Source organism: Pipistrellus kuhlii, unplaced genomic scaffold (assembly GCF_014108245.1).
Source record: "Pipistrellus kuhlii isolate mPipKuh1 unplaced genomic scaffold, mPipKuh1.p scaffold_m20_p_3, whole genome shotgun sequence".
In the NCBI taxonomy this organism is placed as follows: Eukaryota; Metazoa; Chordata; class Mammalia; order Chiroptera; family Vespertilionidae; genus Pipistrellus; species Pipistrellus kuhlii.
Window position 1 is genome coordinate 19709498 of NW_023425529.1, and position 20188 is coordinate 19729685.

The 20188-nt window shown below is 45.2% G+C and overlaps 1 protein-coding gene across 1 annotated transcript; it reads right to left on the reverse strand.

Moving 5' to 3' along the window:
• Positions 1-2978: 2978 nt before the first annotated feature.
• On the reverse strand, positions 2979-19664 carry GSG1 (germ cell associated 1). Its single transcript, XM_045587764.1, is given in 8 exon segments — positions 2979-3513; positions 3516-3577; positions 3579-3753; positions 5746-5856; positions 6485-6637; positions 7334-7504; positions 9616-9946; positions 19331-19664. Coding segments are annotated over 8 exon segments (1143 nt in total). The 5' UTR covers positions 19379-19664; the 3' UTR covers positions 2979-3421.
• Between the last annotated feature and the right edge of the window lie 524 nt (positions 19665-20188).

Genomic DNA, 20188 nt, shown 5'->3' on the forward strand with positions numbered 1-20188 from the left:
GGACATGTAGCCTGGCCTGAGGTTGGCCTTGCCAGGTTTCTGGGCGCTTCCCTGCCTTAAGTCTGTGAAAGCAAATTTGGTTTCAACACTTTGGAAGGCATGAGTTGGGGCATGAGTAGGCCAAGCTTATTACAAACTTGAGGGATCATTAACAGTGTACCCTGTATGGGTGATTCCAGATATACTTCTAGGGTTTGAATCTACCTGGATAGATGAGAGTAAGGTCTAGTAGAGAAATCTTTTTTTTTTTTTTTTTTAATATATTTCATTGATTTTGTACAGAGAGGAAGGGAGAGAGATAGAGAGTTAGAAACATTGATGAGAAAGAGTCATCGATCAGCTGCCTCTTGCACACCCCCTACTGAGGATGTGCCCGCAACCAAGGGACATGCCCTTGACCAGAATTGAACCCGGGTCCTTCAGTCCCCAAGCCGACGCTCTATCCATTGAGCCAAACTGGTTTCGGCATTGAGCCAAACCGGTTTCGGCAAGAATTCTAAGACTCATTTATAGTTGACAGAATACCTAAAACTTGGGTGCTGGTCCTGCAGCCTGGGCTGAGCCATGGTAGGCCTAAGTCTGGCTCTTTACTCCTTAGGCAGGAGTAACATGTGGAATTGTTTTCTGAGGACCTGGTTTAGGGGGATTGTTTTAGGTAGCTGTGCTGGGTGAATCCTAGAAACAATGTAAGAGGAAGCTAGGAAAACACAATGCCCCTAAATCCTTCTTGGTGCGTTTGTAAATAAGCATCGATTGTTTTGACTGTGGTAAGTTTGACTCTCCTTGCTAAACATGGTACTAGCTATAGGTTTCCTCTCCCTCTTGCAGCCAATACAGAAGGTGTAAGTGGTGGCAAAGATGGTGGAAGCTTTATCTGACAAGTATGGCTGCAGGTTTCTTGTTCAGTGTGTCTCTAAACAACTATTCCTCTAAGGCAACCACCCACCCAGATTTCGTTCCTCATTCCTAACATGGGGCTGCTTAGCAAGGCCAATGTGATAATTCCCTAGAAACAGTACTGACTTCTGCAAATGCAGGGGTGTTTCTCCTCCCAGTCTCTTATCTTTCCTTCCCTTAGAAACCCTCTCAACCCCCCCAGATGGTGTCTGCTGTCCTTCCTGGTATGGTGTGATGACACCAACCCCTTGAATGTGAACTGCTGTCCTCATTGCCATGTTAAAGAAGAGCCAGCTGGAGTATCATCAGGAAGTACTATTTAAAATGTGAACTGTTAGGTCAACGAGGGAAAAAAGAGACATATGTAATACTTTCACAATAAGGATTTAAAAATAAATAAAATGTGAACTGTTACAGAACAAATAAATACCATGAATAGGAACATACTTGTGTGCCATTCTCATTCTTAGCTATCAAGAATGTTTTCCCTTGTGGATGGGTGAGAAGGTGGGGATCGAGAGAGGAGCACATCCCACAGCCTGTTCACTGGGGAAGTCTCCTGTGTGGTTCTCCACTGGGGAGGCATAGTCCTGCCTCAGTGGGCCATTTCTGGAAGTGGGCCTGTCCCTGCATGTGGTTGGAGCCTTCTCATCTATGGGTCTAGTAATAATTAATGTCGTTTTTAAACATTTGTTTAAAATCTTGCTTGGCGTTGACTTGTATTGACATAACCTTCAAACACGTGGTATCTACAGAACGTGTGAAGTGCAATTAACAAGTTTTGCTTGAAAAAGTTTGTGTTTGGTTTGTTTTTTGTTGCAAAACTAGGGCTAAGAAGATGGCGGATGAAGAGCATATTCGGCACTGCATGCTTTACGAGTTCCAATTAGGAAGAAAAGCAAGTGAGGCTGCAAAAAACATCTGTAGTGCTCTTGGTCAAGATGCAGTTAGTGCCAGAAAATGCCAGCGTTGGTTTGAGAAATTTCGCGAGGGAAATTTTTCGTTAGATGACAAGAGTGGTTGAGGCCGTGTGTCCAATTTTGATCAAGAAGCTCTTCAAGCTCTTTTGGTGCAAAATCCTCAAATTACCCAATAAGAGCTTGCGACAACTTTAAATTGTTCACAAAAAACAATTTCCAATTAATTGCATGCACTTGGCAAAGTCCAAAAGTTTGGAAAATGGGTTCCTCATGAGTTGACCGACAACAACCGTAATCAAAGAGTCACAATTTGCAGTTCGCTCCTCTCTCGTCAAAACCGTTTGCCGTTTTTAGAGCAAATTGTTACCGGAGATGAAGAATGGGTGCTGTATGTTAATTTGAAAAGGCGGCCTCAATGGTTGGACAAAAATGAGGCTCCGCAGCCCACGCCAAAACCTGACTTGCATGCGAAAAAAGTGATGTTGTGTGTTTGGTGGAATTTTAAAGGAATTCTTCATTATGAACTTTTACCATCTAACCAAACCATTACAAGTGCAGTGTATAGTGCCCAATTGGAAAGGTTAGCCCAAGCTTTAAGAGAAAAAGAACCCGCGCTGATTAATCGGAAGGGCGTGATTCTTTACCACGATAACGCACGACCGCATACTGCAAGAATCACTGCTGAAAAACTGCGCCAGTTGGAATGGGAAGTTCTCCCTCAACCTGCATATTCTCCTGATATTGCCCCTTCCGATTACCATTTGTTTCGTTCTTTGCAAAACTTTCTTCTTGGAAAAAAATTTAATAATGAAGAATGCCTCAAAAATGCATTGACCGAATTTTTTGCATCAAAATCACAAGAATTTTACAACAGAGGGATTAAAATGCTTCCTGAGCGTTGGGCACAAGTAGTAGAAAACAACGGCAACTATATTGTTGATTAAATTTTGTTGTATTGTTTAAATAAATTCGATTTAAAAAAGTATTAGAAAACGACATTAATTATTACTGAACCGAATATATTCATCTCCTTCTGGCTTCTGGGATCATGTTTAATTAAACTTTTATTTGATGTCTGCAGAGTGGATGCAGAGCATGTAAGAGACAGTGAGAGGGACATCTATGTGTCAAAGCCCCTAGAGTTGCTTTCATCTTCCCTTCTGTGACTTCTGGGACATTCAAGGGCACCATGCAAAACTGAGCCACAATCATCGACTACTGATTTGCCCACCTCCATTCCTCAAACTGGAGACAGATGACCAGATTGATAAGCCCCTAAAGGGAAAAAATTGCATTTTACTCCTCTTTTTTATCTCCATTGCTTAGCCCAGAACCCAGCACATAACAAACAATGAGTAAGGAGAGAACGAATCTGAACGCGTGAGGTATAGACCGTGAAAGGAGATCGAGCTGTGAAGGGAAAGGGATCAGTGGCACCTGGCAAACCCCTCTCTCCCCCTCTCTGCCCCCTACACACTTTATACTTGTTCTTGGACATACCCTCGTCCTTAACCTCTAAAAACCATGCTCAAGAAACAGACTTTGGCTTAAACACGTGTTGACAACAAGCATGTAAGGTGGGGCTCTCCAAAACCCACTTACTCCTAACACTGTTCTTCTACAGGAGACCCAGCCAGCTCTTTGAGCAGCTGGCTGGTGTCTTGTTGGAATCCCTGGTTGCGTAGCTCTGCATAGAGTCACCTCCTTCAGAGACAAAGTGGCTGGGCTGATTGTGGTACTGGTGGTAGCTGGTCAAAGGGTGGGCTGCACCTGGGCAGCGGTTGAAGGAAACGCCGGTGGTGGTGTGGTAGGCAACTCAAGTTTCCTTCGAAGCTCTTCCTGTGCTTGCACTTGAACTCCAGCACCAGCTTGGTGTACATGTTGAAGATGGAGACAGATGATGCCATGTGGCAGGTGAAGGAAAGTCAGGCTGTCCTAGGAACAAACATACAAAAAAAAATAATAATAATTAGATGGAATCTTTCTGACAGGTTGAAAGAAAAATGCCCTGATCCCTTCCTTACTAGTAGACTAGGCTGATGCCTCTTAGGGACTTAGGGACCTGACTGTGCTGTCTTCCGCTGTGTTGTAGGGAAAGAACTGTAGGTAAAAAGACTTAGTTTGGTCTGTTGTAATAGGTTACACTCTGGATGTTTTGTAGTGAAAGAGAATGACACATGTGATATTAAAGGCCATTGAGGAGTTGAGCAGATTCATTTTCACGGGATTGATTACTTGTTAGTGCTGTGCTTGTTTATACTCGGTGTGCCTATTTTTTGTATATAAACACACACACTTAACATTGTTGCCTACTGTTTCTCAAGCTGCAGTTACCCTTGTGTAATCTCCAAGACTCCATAGACCTGTGGCTTGGCTAAATACAGTGGGCACCACCCACTATAATAGTTCCCTGCCCCCTTCTCCCTAACCCCTCCCCTCCCTCACACACCCTGCCAAAGATTTTTCTTCACTCGGATGCTGGAGTGATCCTCTCTCCTCCTTCTTCCTTTGTTCTGAGCTTAGCAGTTTTAAGGGCCCACAAAGTTGAGTCTCAGAAAGCACTTACTACACATTTGGAGGTATTATAGGTTGCAATAGTGGAACTTGCCTATTATGAAAACAGTTTGGTTTTCGACTTTAAGTAGTTTATAATGGATGAGAGGGACGCTAGAGATGAAGAGAAGCTGGATGGATTCAACAAAGAAGAAAAGACATCAGGGAACTTGATCAGACACGGCCCTAAAAACTTGGAAAGTCAAATCCTAAAATCTCCCTATGATTCTGGGTGGCCCAGGAAACAGGAAGTTGTGTGAAGTTAGTGAGAGATTTCATGAGGCCAAGGGATGGCTAAAGCTAGGCCACATGCTGGTACTATGTGTTCCTGTCTGCAGCCTCTGGCAGACGAAGTAGACTCAGGCTGGGGAGGCTTCTGATGGGAGTTTTGCAGACTGAGCTCTACAGTAATGCCAGCAATGGCTTGGAGACAGGCAACGTTGAGAAACAGTGAGTCTGGGAAATGAGCTAAACTGATAGGGTGGTTGGAGAAGTAGACCAAAGACCCAGCCTGAATCAAATAGCATGCATTATGCAGCGAGAAAAGGGATAGGATCTTGTAACCAACATGTGGAGCTTTCCAGATTGCCTTCTTCTGCATAGAAACTTGAGCTGGTGCTGCATCGTTTCAGCACTGTTCAAGTCCATAGCACTATCCAGATAGTTACTGGCAGTTCAGGTTGCCCCTGTGCCTGAATCCAGCATGAGCTTCAAGGGAGAAAGTGAGGAACTCTTAAGCAAAGGAGATGTTTATCTTGACTATATTTGTTTTGTTATGGTTGCTGCTTCTCTTTTTTAAAGAGATTTCTAAAAATCACTGATTCCTTAGTTTTCTAAGGATTAGAGAATAACTGTAGGGAAAGCTTTATTTCTAACACAGTTTGGTGGAATAAGAATGGAGGTAGGAAGAAGTTAAGTCTTCATTATAGGAGAATAAGCCATTCACAGGGGATAGAATTCAATCCAAATTTCAAGGCCCATTGACCATTTCTCTGTCCTCTAATACCTCAAAGTATAAAATATATAAAATATAGAGCATCGTTTCCATAAGCCGTACAAAATCAGTCTTGTTTCCCAAGGGCAACATACTTATCAGGTAGAGAAGCAATTGCAACAGTTGCACCAGCAGAAAAACCAGGCAAGACAACAGCCTCACAAAACAAACTAGAACCCTCTCTGTACCTGTTCAGAAGGTGGGGGAAGAATGGGTGTGGTCTGATGGTCCAGCCCTCTGTTTGACTGACAGGCTTCTGAAATGAGGGGGTGAAGAGAAGGTAGAAGCACACGAAGCAAGTGTCTACTTGAGGGAAGCAATTCTAATGAAGGTTGGCTGGGGGAAGCCCAAAAGCTCAGGAGATGATGGTAAGCACTTATTAGAAGGCCCACCCATAATTTCAAGCATGTGACCTCCAGTCTTCTGGACCCAAGTTGACCGTTGCCTGGAAGACTCGTGAATACATCATGTGGGCCACCATCCCCAGGAGGCCTACAGAGGGAGCAGGAAGGCAGCACCTTTAGAGAAAGGCTGACATTGCCATCTACAGGGAACTAGACTTCAGAGCAACCTTCTCATTATGTATCAGGTGCAGTCACAGGTTCAGGAAGACGGGAAGAGGAATCTGTCAGAGGGACTCCCTGAATGCAGGGGGACTTTCTGCAACAGGCTGCCCCAGACTTTAGAGCTACGGAGAACGTCTGAGTCAATGCTGCACTCAGGGCTTTGTTCCCCTTGACTTCTGCCCACCCATACCCCCAATGTGAGCTTTATTCTTGATCTGATATAGGCATCTCTTACTTCAGCCAACAGTCTTGAAAAGCTCCGTGTGTCACAATGGAAAAGAAAGCCAAGTTAACTTACACATCGAGGCATTTGCAAAGAAAAAGAACCTAGGGTTAAACCATTTCACAAAGTACACCGTGGTCTAAGATGACATTTCACATGCTATCTCAATTTAAGATAGAAAAGGCTCGCAATGTATCTCATACCTTTTCCCTCCCACACGTGCCCCGCCAAAGGTCCCTTTTTCCTCCCCTCAGGACAGAGAGCAGCCAGCCAGCTAGTGCTTCAGAGGGCGCAGAGGACATCCATCCTCTCCTGCCTTGGGGAAGCTCACCTGACATGACAGAGGAGATAGCGGCAAAGGTGCTCAGCTTGAGCCCGCAGCCAGGGTCCCCGGTGAACAGCAGGTCCGTTAATAGGAGGAGGAAAGCGACGAGTTCAAGTCTGTTGCAGGCAAATTGGGCTCCCAGCAATAGCCATAGGTTCTCTGTTGGAAAGCAGAGGAAGAGGCACCTTCATCCCCAAGGTTAAATAACTGGACGGTGAACAATCAGATGGGAAATTAGGTGATGCCTATTGAAAGGGAAAAAGTCTTGCAGCATCAGAGAAGGAGACGGCAAGACAAAGCTGAAGCCAGCTGGGAACATTCCTTAATTTGGGGTTCTTTGCTAGCACCCTACAGCTCTCTCTCTCCTCGGTACCCAACATATAATCAAGAAAAATTGATTGACTGTTAATACTGTTGAGAGATTTGAGTAGTCATTGAAATCTTGGAGTAATAGGCTTTGCTATTTATCATTGTTGTTTCTCTTTTTTTCCCTTAATTTTGGACAGTTTTGTTTCTTCCCTCTCTCCATGTCTCCCCCTCTTCCTTCTATTTTACACAGACACAAAAAAATTATTGGAGGGGAAAAAAAAAAGAAAAAACCTAAGCTTTTCAGCCTGGTTACTTGGCAACAGGAGTAGGTCAGAGCTGTGGTTTTCTATTTGTGAACTTGATTTGTCCCTGCTGTTCCTTTCCTCGCATTCCTGCATGTGAATGAAAGGCCGCTCTAGGAGGAATCTGTGTCAGCCCTTAGGAGCTCAGAAGAAGAGAAAAGCAGGAGTTCACATTACGATTTTGATCCAGAGAAGCACCCAAACTCAATGGCAACTAACTTTGTTATCAGACCCACACACATACTTGCCACAAGCCCCAAGGGAGGGTGGGGGAGGAAAGGCTTCTCCATTAACCGCTTCCCTCCAAATCGGAGAGTGGGGTGATGTAGGCCTTGCAACGTGGCATATTCCAGTAGTCCTTTCTCACCTCTCTTGGTTGGTGGTGTGAGTTCAGTGGAACTTCGGTATTCCTCCCCTGAAACAGACAAGGGTCAGTTTCTTGGAGGTGCTTCCTTGGGACAGTTGGGAGGAAATCTGTCCCCAGTCCCACACCCAGCACCACTCCATTTGTTCTGATGCAGTGCCTGCCCAGCAGACGGTAAACATCTCTTTGAAAGCAGTTAAGAGTGCATGGAAAAATGAATGCATATATAAGAGTCACCCAAAATTAATTTCTCAATTCCTGATAATGAAGATGACAATATTTCCCTGAGAGGGAAATGTTCCAGCTCCTGTTAATGTCCCCAGGAAGAGTTAATGACCCCAGTGTTAACCCAGGCCATTTTCGGAGGCTGTCCCACTGGTCTGAATGGCTCTAAATTGTTTAGGGGCTGGAGTTGGAGTGGTATTAAGTGGCACAATACACATTTATATTCCTCTTCTGGCTTCTTTTCCCCTTAGCCCAAGCCAGGAGAAGGAGCAGATCGCAAATTGTCTGTTGTTAGAAAAGCTTCACTATCAGGTGACATTTGAATGCTTTGAGCAGAAAGCAAGGAGGGTGACCTCAACCTAATTGCTCCTAACCTGAGGATAAGGTGTGAGGGTGCATGCTGACACCGGAGCCCTGAAATCCTCATAGGTCCTAATTATTCTCTCTGAGCTTCAATTACCCCGCTTTTAACATTACAAGTAACTAGAGGCCTGGTGCTTGAATTTGTGCACATTGAAAGGAAATTATTTAGAATATTTAAATTTCAATATTTTCCCTTTATAATAGAAGTGTCAACAGTGACAGATTTATAAATATATATATATGTATATATATATATATAAATAAACTTGCTTAATTAGACCTATTTTATGGTTTAGCTAAACTTTTTCCAGCCCACTGAAGCACCCCAACTTCTCTTTCAGGTAATTGTCAGGAACACAGCAGTAAATATCAACACGAAGCAGATTATTATTGTAGATCACACGGGAGAACAAAGGGTGAAATATTTAACTGTATTTTGTGTATTTAACTGAATATAGTTTGACTATATTCTGTGCAGAAAGAAAACCTGAAGTCATTTGCAAGGTTCACCATTTCTTACTTCATTTCAGTCAGGTCAAGTTTCTAAACTTTCTAAATCTCTGTTTTCCAGCTAATGAAAAGAAAATAGGATTCTACCAAGTCTCATATCTACCTTTTTCAGGACTTCTGTGAGGATCAAATGAGATGAGGCATGTGAAAACACTTCACAGACATTTAGTTAAAGTGTAAAATGTTTGCATTTGGCTATAAAGCAAGTGTACCCCTGGGCTGAAGAAACTCCAAGGAGGCTAGTCACTAGGGAGAGGAAGCTGGGCATTGCTACATGACATCATTACCCAGTGCCCACAGCCACCGTTTCCAGGCTGGGCTGTGGGCGGCATTTTGGGGTCTCGGCAGTGTTGGCTGCGATTTGATAGGCTGCCACACCAGGGTGGTGGCGAGGTCTGTCTCCCACTTGGGGAAAGCCAACTGTTGCTTTGTCAGCACCATGTCTGCAGTGCCATTTCTTTGTAAATGGCCAGTGCGTGTCACAGCAGCTCCTGCATTGAGTGTCTGCCCCCTGGTGGTCCATGAGCATCATGGCGACCAGTCGAACAGTTGGAGGGATACTTAACATATTAGACTTTTATATATCGATACTTAGAATGAGAAAACCCCTTTTTTCAGGAGGGAGGGAAAGGAAGGGGCTTTAAGGGCAATCTACTTTGATCCATCTCATTGATGAGAAAATCGAGTCCTATAGAAATGAAGTTATCCCGATAAGGTCACAACTGGGCAGAGCAGGGCTGTTCCTGTAATATCATCTCTCCCTTTTTGTTTCTAAACAGTGACTTTAGTTTGCTAGAATAGAAATTCTTATACTGTTGAAAGTCTAAATGGAACCCTTTAAGGGTAATGCTATTTTAACCCAGTGAGTCTACTAGACAGGCAGGAAGTGAAAAGCCATATGGACTTTCATCCTTATTAAAAGAGGGTCCCCTAAGGAGAAAGCACATAGTACAGTGTTGGGAAATGCTGAGCTTGAGGGTGAGGCCAATGGGGTGTAGAAGAGCTATAAGGTCCCATGTGGGGAGGGGGCGGTCAGGCAGATGGGGATGAGGAGGATCTTATACCTGGTTCTTCCACAGTTTCCTCACAGGAGGATAGCCACATGCCACTCCGGAAGGTATGGCAGGAGAAGAGGTCATCCCCAGTCTCCCAGCTGCATTGCACCACCTCCTGGGATGATGTGCTGTCGCCGTCGAGGTCGCCCCCATCCAAGGGCACTGGCAGGTCAAAGCACTTGGTTGCCAGACCTTCTCCGCACAGGGGCTTGGGCATCTTCTGTGTGCCCACAAACCAGGAGTTGCTGAGCAGGGATGCTGTGGAGAAGCTGAGTGATAGCAGGTTGAGGACGGCAAATAGGAATGTCCGTTGGCCAGAGAAGACCTTCGGGAGCTCCATCTGTAACAGACAGACAAGGGGAGAACCTGCTTTCAGAGCCTCCTGGGAGATCGGGACATCCTTCCTGCGGCTCCCTAAGCTCAGGCCCCTTTCCTCCAGCCTGTGGGCGGCACTACCAGCAGCTTTGAGTTTCCTCCAAGGAGCCATGTGGAAAGTGGGCTTCAGGTGACCCGGGGTAGGCACAGGGATGGGGCCTTGGGGATAAAAGGAAACAGTAGGCCCACTGGGGTGGAGAGCAGAGGGAGCTGTGGGTTCTGAGAGACCTGGTTATCTGGGTCCAGCTTTCCATCCACGGCCAGTGAGATGCAGGAATCAAATGGGAGATGGCTGCTTGGTGCCCATGGAGGCTGCTCACCAAGTGCCCAGGCCATGGAGCCATGGAAAGGGTGACTTTGGCCTGTGGAGGGGCCCTGCCTGACTCACAGCTGGGACACAGGGTGTGGCAGCAGAAAGGTCTGTGGCCCCTGTGGCTCTGGGGAGAGGCCCTGACCTCGTTATTTTTAGTCTAAGAGAAGGGCTAATTGAAGAATGACCAATGCTAGATGTTTCAACTTTGGGGAGTGGTGGCTTGGAGCCAGATTTAACAAAAATAAATTTGACAGGTCTTGCACTTTGTGTAATGGAATGTTTACACAATTGTGTTAATACGTTCTGAATGGAAAGGAAGCCCATACTTAGCTGCTGACAGATGCTTCTTAAAGTAAACCATTTTGAGCTTTTTCAGGGGATCTCTCATAGCAGAATTAATCAGACCCAAATCTGTTTAGCTTAAGAGATGTAAATAAAACTATAGCTAAATGTGATAGGCCCATTAATCTGCCTCTCTCATCATCTCCAGCTTAACGTTTTCTACATTTAACAGAGAACTTTATCTCAGAAATATAACAGTTTGTTCTTTAGACTTTCCAGGGACTAAAACAGTGCAGGCTACAGACAAAACGTGGATTATTTTATGGCAATAAGAAATACACACTACTCATATGTATATGAAAACCAATATACAAAACATGATAAACTGTTTCTGGAAAGCAATCTAATAATTCAGTTTTTCTTTTTTAAGTACTCAAAATAAATTAAATCCAACAAGAATTGTCAAGACTCTGGGTGACCTTGGTAAGGACTGACAAACCACAGCACCTGGAAGGGAGAAACATCTTACATTGCTAGATATGGGCATCATATGTTGCCTCATCACCCCTGCTACCCCCCCAAAAATGTTTTGATCTTGTTTTTAGTCATGAAAATTCTATTGGTTTTAGTTATTATTCTGTTACACAAGTTACCCTTTCTAATTATCTTGTCTATTGCCTGGATAGGAAATAGACTTCCAGATAAAACATCTTCACTAATCATTTTGTCTAAGGTTTTAGGCAAGTCTACATTTTCAACAACTTTATTTTCAGTCTTTGGTGGCTTGGAAATTTATCACTATCATATCACATCAGATTTCAATTCTACCTTTAATCCATTTCAATTTACACATATTTTTAAGTTCTGCGGGTTATTCAGAAATAAGAATAATAAGCCCCACACCATGTACCACCACTTTGCAGCACCAAAGTGAATTTAAGGAAAGGTGATTTGAGAAACAAAAGATGAAAAGAGGCTTCTTTCAGAAGGGGTGTCCACCAAGGATAGACATAAGGACCCTCATTCAAGAATTATCTTTTGATACCTATAGTCCCATACTTCCCATCACATATTTTATTTCTCCCCCACAATATGCCTTTTCCCCCCTCCAGGATCCACAAACCTCTTGAATGGAAGAACAAATCTAATTTTTCAGGGGTTTCCTTAAGGTGATCATGAAGAAGCAGCAGCCATAAGGAAAGTTATATCTTTGCATGTGCTGACAAGCACCATGCCAAGGTGATTCTACTCCACAAAAAAGGTACAATGAGTGACTTCCTGACACTTGGGTTCAGATCATTAGGAAGTGTATAGGAACCAAAATATAATATCACTAATTCTTCCATCAACATTGATTAACAGAAAAACTCATAATTAACATAGGCTTAACATAGACAACAAATTGATGAGACAGACACACCTCTTAAAAGAATCAGGTGCACAGTAACTATGCAATGTATGCTCTGAGCAATAAGAAGATGAAGCTGGTTACCTTGGCCATGGTCAGACTCTTGCAGCTTGTGTGGAAGGACTGCAGGATGCCATCTGGGTTCCAAATCTCTTTGGTTTAATGTTGAAAAATTGAAAACCAGTCTTCCCACCCTCTCCTCCCACCCCCTACCATCCCTCCTCTTCCATTTCTCTCTCTCTTTGGAGTGCTGCATGATTAAAAGCTGCCTTGCAGGAAACTTGGGCATTTAATAATTGACAATACAATCATGGCCCAGCTGTTCTGGGAGATTACATGGGAGCGTTTGCCAATGGGAATCTGGGATTAATCACAGAAAAGCAAAGACCTGCACCCACAGAGGGACATTTCTTTACAAAGTGATGATTTAGTTTCCATTCCACTGCCATTCCCTAGGTAACTGGTGTGAATGGATTGGGCCTCATTTGTGGCAGACACACAAATATTACAGGATCACCATTAATGCAAAGGTTTTCATTCCCTTATTGTAGGGCTTTCCATCTCTTTAATAAGCTCTATTATCTGCAATGTCAGAGCCTCACAGAACTCATGGATATGAAATAGTTTCCAGGTATCTTGGGTGGTCTCCACCTTTCAGTTAGCATCCTTACTAAGGATTATTAACATCATCCCTTTGCATGGAATGCTGAGGCAGTCAGAGTGTTGGGTGAGGATGTGGTGAGGATGCAGATGGAGTAGGCTAGGAGACAAATTCCAGGGTCAGCAATGCTACAGCTATCTACCATTTCTCCCTGATCTCCAGGCAAAGAAATGACAATTTTTATTTTTATTTTAAACTAGAGGCCCAGTGCACTGGTGGGGGGTGTGGCCTGTGGGATTGACCCGCTGTGAGAGTGCCACTCATCCCTGTCAGCTGAGGGATGCACCACCAGGGGGCAGCTCCTGTATTGAGTGTCTTCCCCCTGGTGGTCAGTGTACATCATAGAGACTGGTCAACTGGTTGTTCCTCCATATAGTTGCTGGGCTTTTATTATATAGGATGGTTTTTAAAGCTTAAAAAAAGAAATCTGACAAACGAATAAGGTGTTGATTGCATATATTCTTGTTGTTCTTTCTGTCCTCAAAAATCATACTAATTAGGATGACAAGGTTGGGAGACATTCTGTATTACCTTCTTACTTGGTGATCTGTCTCTTATTAAGATTAGTGTGAAAGTCACTCATTCTTTAAAAATGAATGGGAACCATTCCCTCCTCTCTTTCCTTGTCACACTGTACACCTCTCATGATGCTTTGTCTAATTATAAATTCCTCTTATTGAGAGCAGTACTCCTCCATTATGATTTAGCACCAAAACTATCTGAAACTTTGGAAAAGATGTAGATTTCTAGTCCCCTATCCTTAGTTTCCATAGTAGTTCTGGGATGAGGTCCGGAATCTGTAATTTTAGGACACTCTTAGTATATACCCAGGATTGACTTCTTGTTTCTGGCTCCACATGTAAGCAACTTGTATGCTACCACTCTGAACTAACAATCAGTAAAAATCTGAACAGACTGAAAAAATATATATCAGGGAATTAAAATAACACCTGGTTTGGCTGGTTTGGCTCAATGATTGTCAACCTATGAACGAGGACGTTCTGCTTCAATTCCAGGTCAAGGCACATACCCAGATTGCAGGCTCCATCCCCAGTAGGGGCTGATCAATGATTCTCACCATTGATGAGAATAGTGTTACCAGCATTGAAGTAGCTGATAGCAGGAGGTAGCCAATCATTGATTCTCACCATTGATGTTTCTATCTCTCCCTCTCCCTTCCTCTCTGAAACCAATAAAAGTGTATTTTAAAGTAACACCTGTTGGACTCATTTTGGGCTTATATTTAATGAAACCCTCTATTCCCTGCCCTACCCTTCTCCCACCTCTTCCAGACTCACCATCAACCAAGTGAAGATTTTTCCCTATTCTGTGTTTGTGCAGTCAGCTTAGGGAATCAAAGGCAGGCTCTCCTCAGAGTGTTTGAATTATTTCAATTAGTCTACCTTTTAGCCAAAGGAGCCTCTCTGGATCTCACTTCTGTCACCCAATATGTTCTCTGTTCTTCTCACACTGATGTGAGCAGCCTCTTTGACACAATATGCTTGTGCCAGGCACAATTCCCGAATCACCCAGTGACCCTGTCTGTCGGGACCAGGGAGCAGGAATTCTGTGGTTACAGTTCATGATGGAATTGGCTGCTGGTTTCCTGGCTACAGTAGTCATCACAACGCTGGGTGGCACCATCTCCTCAGATTCTTCCTCTTTAGTCACATGCTCCCCACCAGTCAGCCACTGTGGGTGAGGTGGCGGCTCCTCCCTTCTGGATTGTTCTCCTTTGCTCCATTGGCCTGCTCCCCACGCTAATCTATAGAGCACATGCATCAGCCTTAAGGAATTTAGGGCTCTGCATAAATCAGGATTTTTTCCTTTAGCACATTTTTTTGTGTGGCCAATGTCAGTTTTTGGTGATTCAGTCGATCCTTAAGTACTCCCCATGGGAAATGCTACACCACAGTATCAAAAGATACAGTTGTCGGTGTTCCCCAATGAATTCTGTGCACATTCTTATTTACTTAGCTGCACCCTCATTCCCTGTCCACCCCAGAACAGTGAACAATTCTTTCCCCCTCTCTCTGCTGACACCCTTCAAATACTTGCAGGCACTCTCATATCCCGCTTGAGTCACCGTTTGGCACAGCCTCATGTCTTTGGTTTTTATTGCCTCTGCTCATAAACCGCACCCCCTGTGTCTTAATAGACTGACATTTGCCTTCTCCGGGGAGAAGCCGATGGGAGTGGCCGAGTCTTATAAGAGGAGGCCTAGAGGTGGATTTAGAATATAACGAATGAAACTTCAACTTCATCATTCCCTCTTCTGAACTTTTGCAGGCCCCTCCCAAGACCCTGCTACCTAATTTGTACTTGTCATGTTGTATTCTTTTTCTTAAAGAGTGCCTCCAAAATTATATTATTTTAGGCCTCTCCAAAACCCAAATCTACCCCCTTAGGAGGCTAATCATTTTGTGTGAGTGCTTGGGTGGCTGGCTACTAGTTGTGCTCCAGCTTGAGGATCCCCCACCCCCCACCCTCCCTACCCCCATCCCAAGGATCCTGGGCCACAATGTCTAATTTCCTCTCTCTGGCAAAACATGAGTTTTGTGCCTGGCCACAAAAATCAGAGCCTAGCATCCCACTCACTTCCTTTCATTGTAATTTAGGCGTGTTAATATATTTTTTTTCTCCTCTTTCCTCTCTCAGAACAGAAGAAATAATTGCTAGTCAATGCAACATAAATATAATTAGGTTCAGCTCAGAAGCTCATGATTCAGCACAGACACGAAGATTCCACATCTCAAAACAGTATTTAACTTCTGTACGCTGGACTGTTACCATCTCAGGATGAGCCCCACAGGGATAGATATGCAACTCAGTGTTGATGACATCACAAAGCGAAGGGTTGGGACCAACCTATATTTGTAAGGTGCTCAGTCACTGTTCCTCACACGGTACAAAACCATATTTCATCGGCATCTATAAGAGAAACAATGGTCTCTGGACACCCACACATACTCTGTAAACAGGAATTCAATTTGTGACGCCACTGTAGATAAGAGGGGATTAGAACAATGGGCAAGCATGCTGAGCCAGAGGAGATTGTATAGCACACCACTTCCCTAAGGACAAAGCCTGGGGCTCAGGTTTCCAGCTGTTTTTTTGTTTTTGTTTTGTTTTGTTTTGTTTTCCTTTCCCCACTATCCATACAGACGTATTCTCCCAATAAAGGTTCACTTGCTCTTCTGGGCAGTAGTTCTCTGTCCTCCCAGGAGTTAGATTTCTGGCCCATGCCCATTAACGCGCTCCTCTCTGTTACTCGGTAGGTAAAAGGCTGAAGTGGGGTGTAAATGTGTGGGCTCTCACTGATCTACATGCACCCGTTCCTGCATGTTCTGTGTGCCTCTGTCATGTAACTCATCACATGGTTTGTTTATCTGTTATGCTCGTATGACTTTAGCAGTTAGATATGGTAGCAGCCAGGTTTTATTTATTGTTGATCCTCGGAGCCGAGCTCTGTCTAACATCCGTGAATGAGTGAAGTATGTAATGGAAAGGAGGCCCATGGATACAGTTAGGGAGTCTACCAGGTGAAGATGTGAATAAAGAAAAGTGTCCCAACAGCTCCGGTTGCTGAAGGAGACGGGAATCCTCCTAATTCACATATGTAACAGCAGCGAGAGTCCACAGATCCACAGACACACCCTCTGCCTTTCTACACAGATGCACCCCTCGTGTCACCAAACAGATCCCCGGCCAATGCATTTCCTCCCACCTGTGGAAACATTCCTGCTTTTGGATGACCAAAGCCCAGATAACAGCAATGATCTCATGAACGAGTATTATCTTTGGTTCACAGAGACCAGGGTACAAACACATTGCTCAAAAGCCAGTGAGAGTTTGGAAATGTTTTGTCCTTTCCCAAGCTCAGTGATTCCCTGGGGATCAGAGCCTGTATGGATGATGTATTTTGAAGTATCTGAGATATTGCTGCTATAATGAGATCTATCTTTACTTCAGTGCCTCCTATTTAAGTGTTCACTGATGAGGATAACAGAAGATCTTCACACAAAACATTTTGACACTGGAAGGGAAGAGTCATGCCAGCAAAACGCCCATGCTGTGTCCAAACTATTCACGTCCCTCGTGGACACTTAGCTCTGGGGTTTCCCAGCTTCGGGTCAGTCTCAACTGTAACCATGTTTAATGTCCACATGGCCTCAAATGCTCACAGAAATAACAACGACTCCTTTCTTCCTCACATGGGTCCCACATTCTGGGAATACTTTTACTTATGTTCAGTGGGAAGGACCACAGAAAAGCGTTTGGGGGCCTCTCCTTTGCGTCGTCGCCTTTCCCTTTCCGCTTTTTAAATGTAATTGTTTGAGGGCTCTAGCTCCAGCAGTCATTTCCAGGAGAGGAAGCCGCCTTATTCAACGTCCCAAGCATCTGGAGTGAATCAGAGGGTCAGCCACATTTGCACATCCTGTGGGGCAATCGCTCACGCGCGGGTCACGGAGCCCTGGGCCCTGCTGGGCTCTGGGCTCTTGGGGAAGCGGGGCGGGGGCCGGGGTGCGGGCCCAATGCCAGCAGCCTCTGGAAGGGCGATCCGGGCGCCCCATTTCCGTTCCTGGTGAGCCGCCCTCACCCCTTCTATTCCTGCCCTCCCTCTCTCCCCCCTCCCCCAGCGGTCTGGTAGCGGGAGCCCGGCCCAGTCCTCGCCAACTCCCCATCGCCCCCCCCCCCACCTGGATGAGTAACACCGCGCACGGGTTTACTACGGCGCCGGGTCGCCTAGCAACGGGCGCTTGTTACCACGGCGACGCGCCGGAGAGTGTTTTGCATTGTTTGGCTGGTCCCGCCCTAGCGGCCGGGGCGTGGACTTCCCGGAGGGCGGGGCGGGGCGGGGAGCGGGGTCCTTTCTTCCTCCCTTCACCACCCTCCCGCATCTTGGGAGAACTCCCAGCGAGGGAACCATCGGGAGTGGCCGGAGGGGGGGTGGTCTTGGGGCCCGATCGCTGCCACGTGGACCGCCGAGTTGGGCGGGGGCTGCGAGTGAGGCCGTTGGGAGGGGCGGGTGGCGGGGAGCTGGTCATCCGAGGAATTCCCCCCACCCAGGCCTGTGGATCCCAGTGTCAGGCATCGCCCTGCGCCTGTCGTTTCTGGGCCCGTAGCTCCCGCACTATAAAATCAGGCCATGTCTTTGCCTCACTTCTGTGAAATGTTGGGGCCACGAATCCCTAAGCCGACCTGAGCTCTAGTCCTTTCTCATCAAGGGACGATGTCCTCAGAGTTAAATGAGGAGAACGAGCTGAGGAAGGGAACTCATACCGTGCACCAAACACCTGGCCAGACTGTTCACGGGCATCTGCTGGAATCCTCACAACCTGAGGGATCAGGTTCGGAGCAGCTGACTGCTCAGGCCACGCGCTAGTAAAGCGCCTGACTTCTCCGCAGGCTGCCCCTCGGGGAAAGGGGAAGGCATGGCCACCTTATCAAATGGTTCACATTGCAGGCCAGAGTGTGGAAACTCACGCAGAATGAGGCAATGGGTTAAGTGTGCTTTTATACTTCAGGTAAAACTGGTAACCAGACTCTCCCACACTCCCTGAGTCTCTCCTCATAAGCCAGTGGTAAATAGCATTTACTCTGGCTGGCCCTTTCTATCATAGTCTTATCCGATTTTGAGGATTCTTCAATTGAGCATCTAGTCACTTTGGGGCTGCTTCTGAGGTAGGGAGCAGTGAGCCCACACGGATGGCTCCTCAGAATGAATCATTAGCTCTGCTCTGCAGTCCCACAGTGTCCCTTTCTTAGGCCCTATCTTATCCTTTCTTCTGAGACCCCTAACTTCCAGCCAGAGAGCAGCATACCACATTGCTCTGTGCCTGTGTGTGTGTGGTGTGTTATTTCTCTAGCTACCAGCTTCATTTTTCTCTCTTGAGAATGGCAAGATATATAATGAAAACTCCTTCTTAGGAACCTTTGAGCTGAAGTTTGATAGTCCCCAACTTTTTCAAATGGGGGGCAAGTTACTTACAGATATAGGTTTTACCCTAAAAAGCCAAGACGTCTTTGCTGGCTGTGAGCGTCTTCCAGCATCTGGGAGGACCCCTGCAGATTCTCACAGATTCTCAGAGATCAAAAGATCTTAAGGTTATGCTCTCCTTAGTTCCAGCAGATTGGAGCTGGCTTTCAGCAGGACCGTGGGGGCGGGAGGTGGGGGGGGGGTGAGGTGGGAGGGGGTGCCCCATCATTCTTTGGAAGAGAACTTAATATCTACTCTTTCAGTTCAATAGGGTCATATGCATCTTTTTCATTCCCACCACTACTGGGTCTTTTAGCAGGAGCCAGAATTTGGCCAATAGGAATATACAGATGGAAGGAAAAAAAGAAAAGCTAGGGGCTGTAAGAAGCTCTAGGAACAGAGAGGAAAAGTAAGATGAAGAGGCAAAGGAAGAAGAAATGGAAGTTTTAATAGAAGAGGATGAAAGAGCAAGAGGCCAAGGTATGGACATCTCCGGGTTTATCCATAAAAACTGGGCTTGAGTAATATATTTTTATTCCATCTTGTGTAATCCTATAGTGTGTTCTCAAGCTCTTTACCATAAGCTTGTGAAAGAAATTGATGAATTTGTATAACCTGTATTACAAATCCAATATTCTGGGATACACATGAGAGAAGGGATAACACATGAGGTAGTCATGAGATTTCAAAAATAAAGGTACCTACCTTCTGGGTGAGACAAACATTTTGAGTCAGTTGAGAGAACTTGTTCATTCACTTTTGAAGTTCTGAGTCAAAGATATTTCAGTTTGTCTTCTCTATTTTAGCTGGTCAAGTGGAATGAGTATCTAGTGTGAAGATGAATCAGGCTCCTCTTGCCTGCAGAGGGCTACGGTGGTGTGAGGTGGTCTGGAGAGGATGGAAAGGGTGTCCCGCAGCTAGAACATCAGTCAGGGCGGGGCTGGCTGACACATGAGGTTTACTCTGTGACATCACAGTGGCAGGCAGGGATCTCCCTGCTTCGCCCTCTCTCTCTCTCCCCTCCCCCAACTCCCCAAAGGACAGGACTCACTCTAGGGTGTGCCTACCTTCTAAGGCATCCAGCTCAGTGCTTCTATGACTGAGCATGAGAATCAACTGGTTGGGGGAGTGTCTTTGTAAACTAGCAGATGCTGAAGGTCTGGGATGGTTCCCACATGATGCTGACCAGACCACACCGAGTATTATTTATTTATTTATTTTAAAATTTTAAATACATTTTTAAATTAAATTATTATTTGTGTACATATTTTAACATTGTCCCCTCCCCCTCCCATACATACCCTCCTTCCCCAGAGTTTTGTGTCCATTGGTTGTACTTATATGCATGGATACAAGTCCTTTGGTTGATCTATTATCTCCCCCAGATCTCCCTACCCTCCCGGCTGTAATTTGACAGTCAGCTTGTTGCTTTACTGTCTCTATAATCTATCTTTTGGTTCATCAGTTTATAATGTTCTTTATTATCCATAAATGAGTGAGGTCATGTGGTGTTTCTCTTTCATTGACTGGCTTATTTCACTCAGCATGATGTTCTCCAATCCA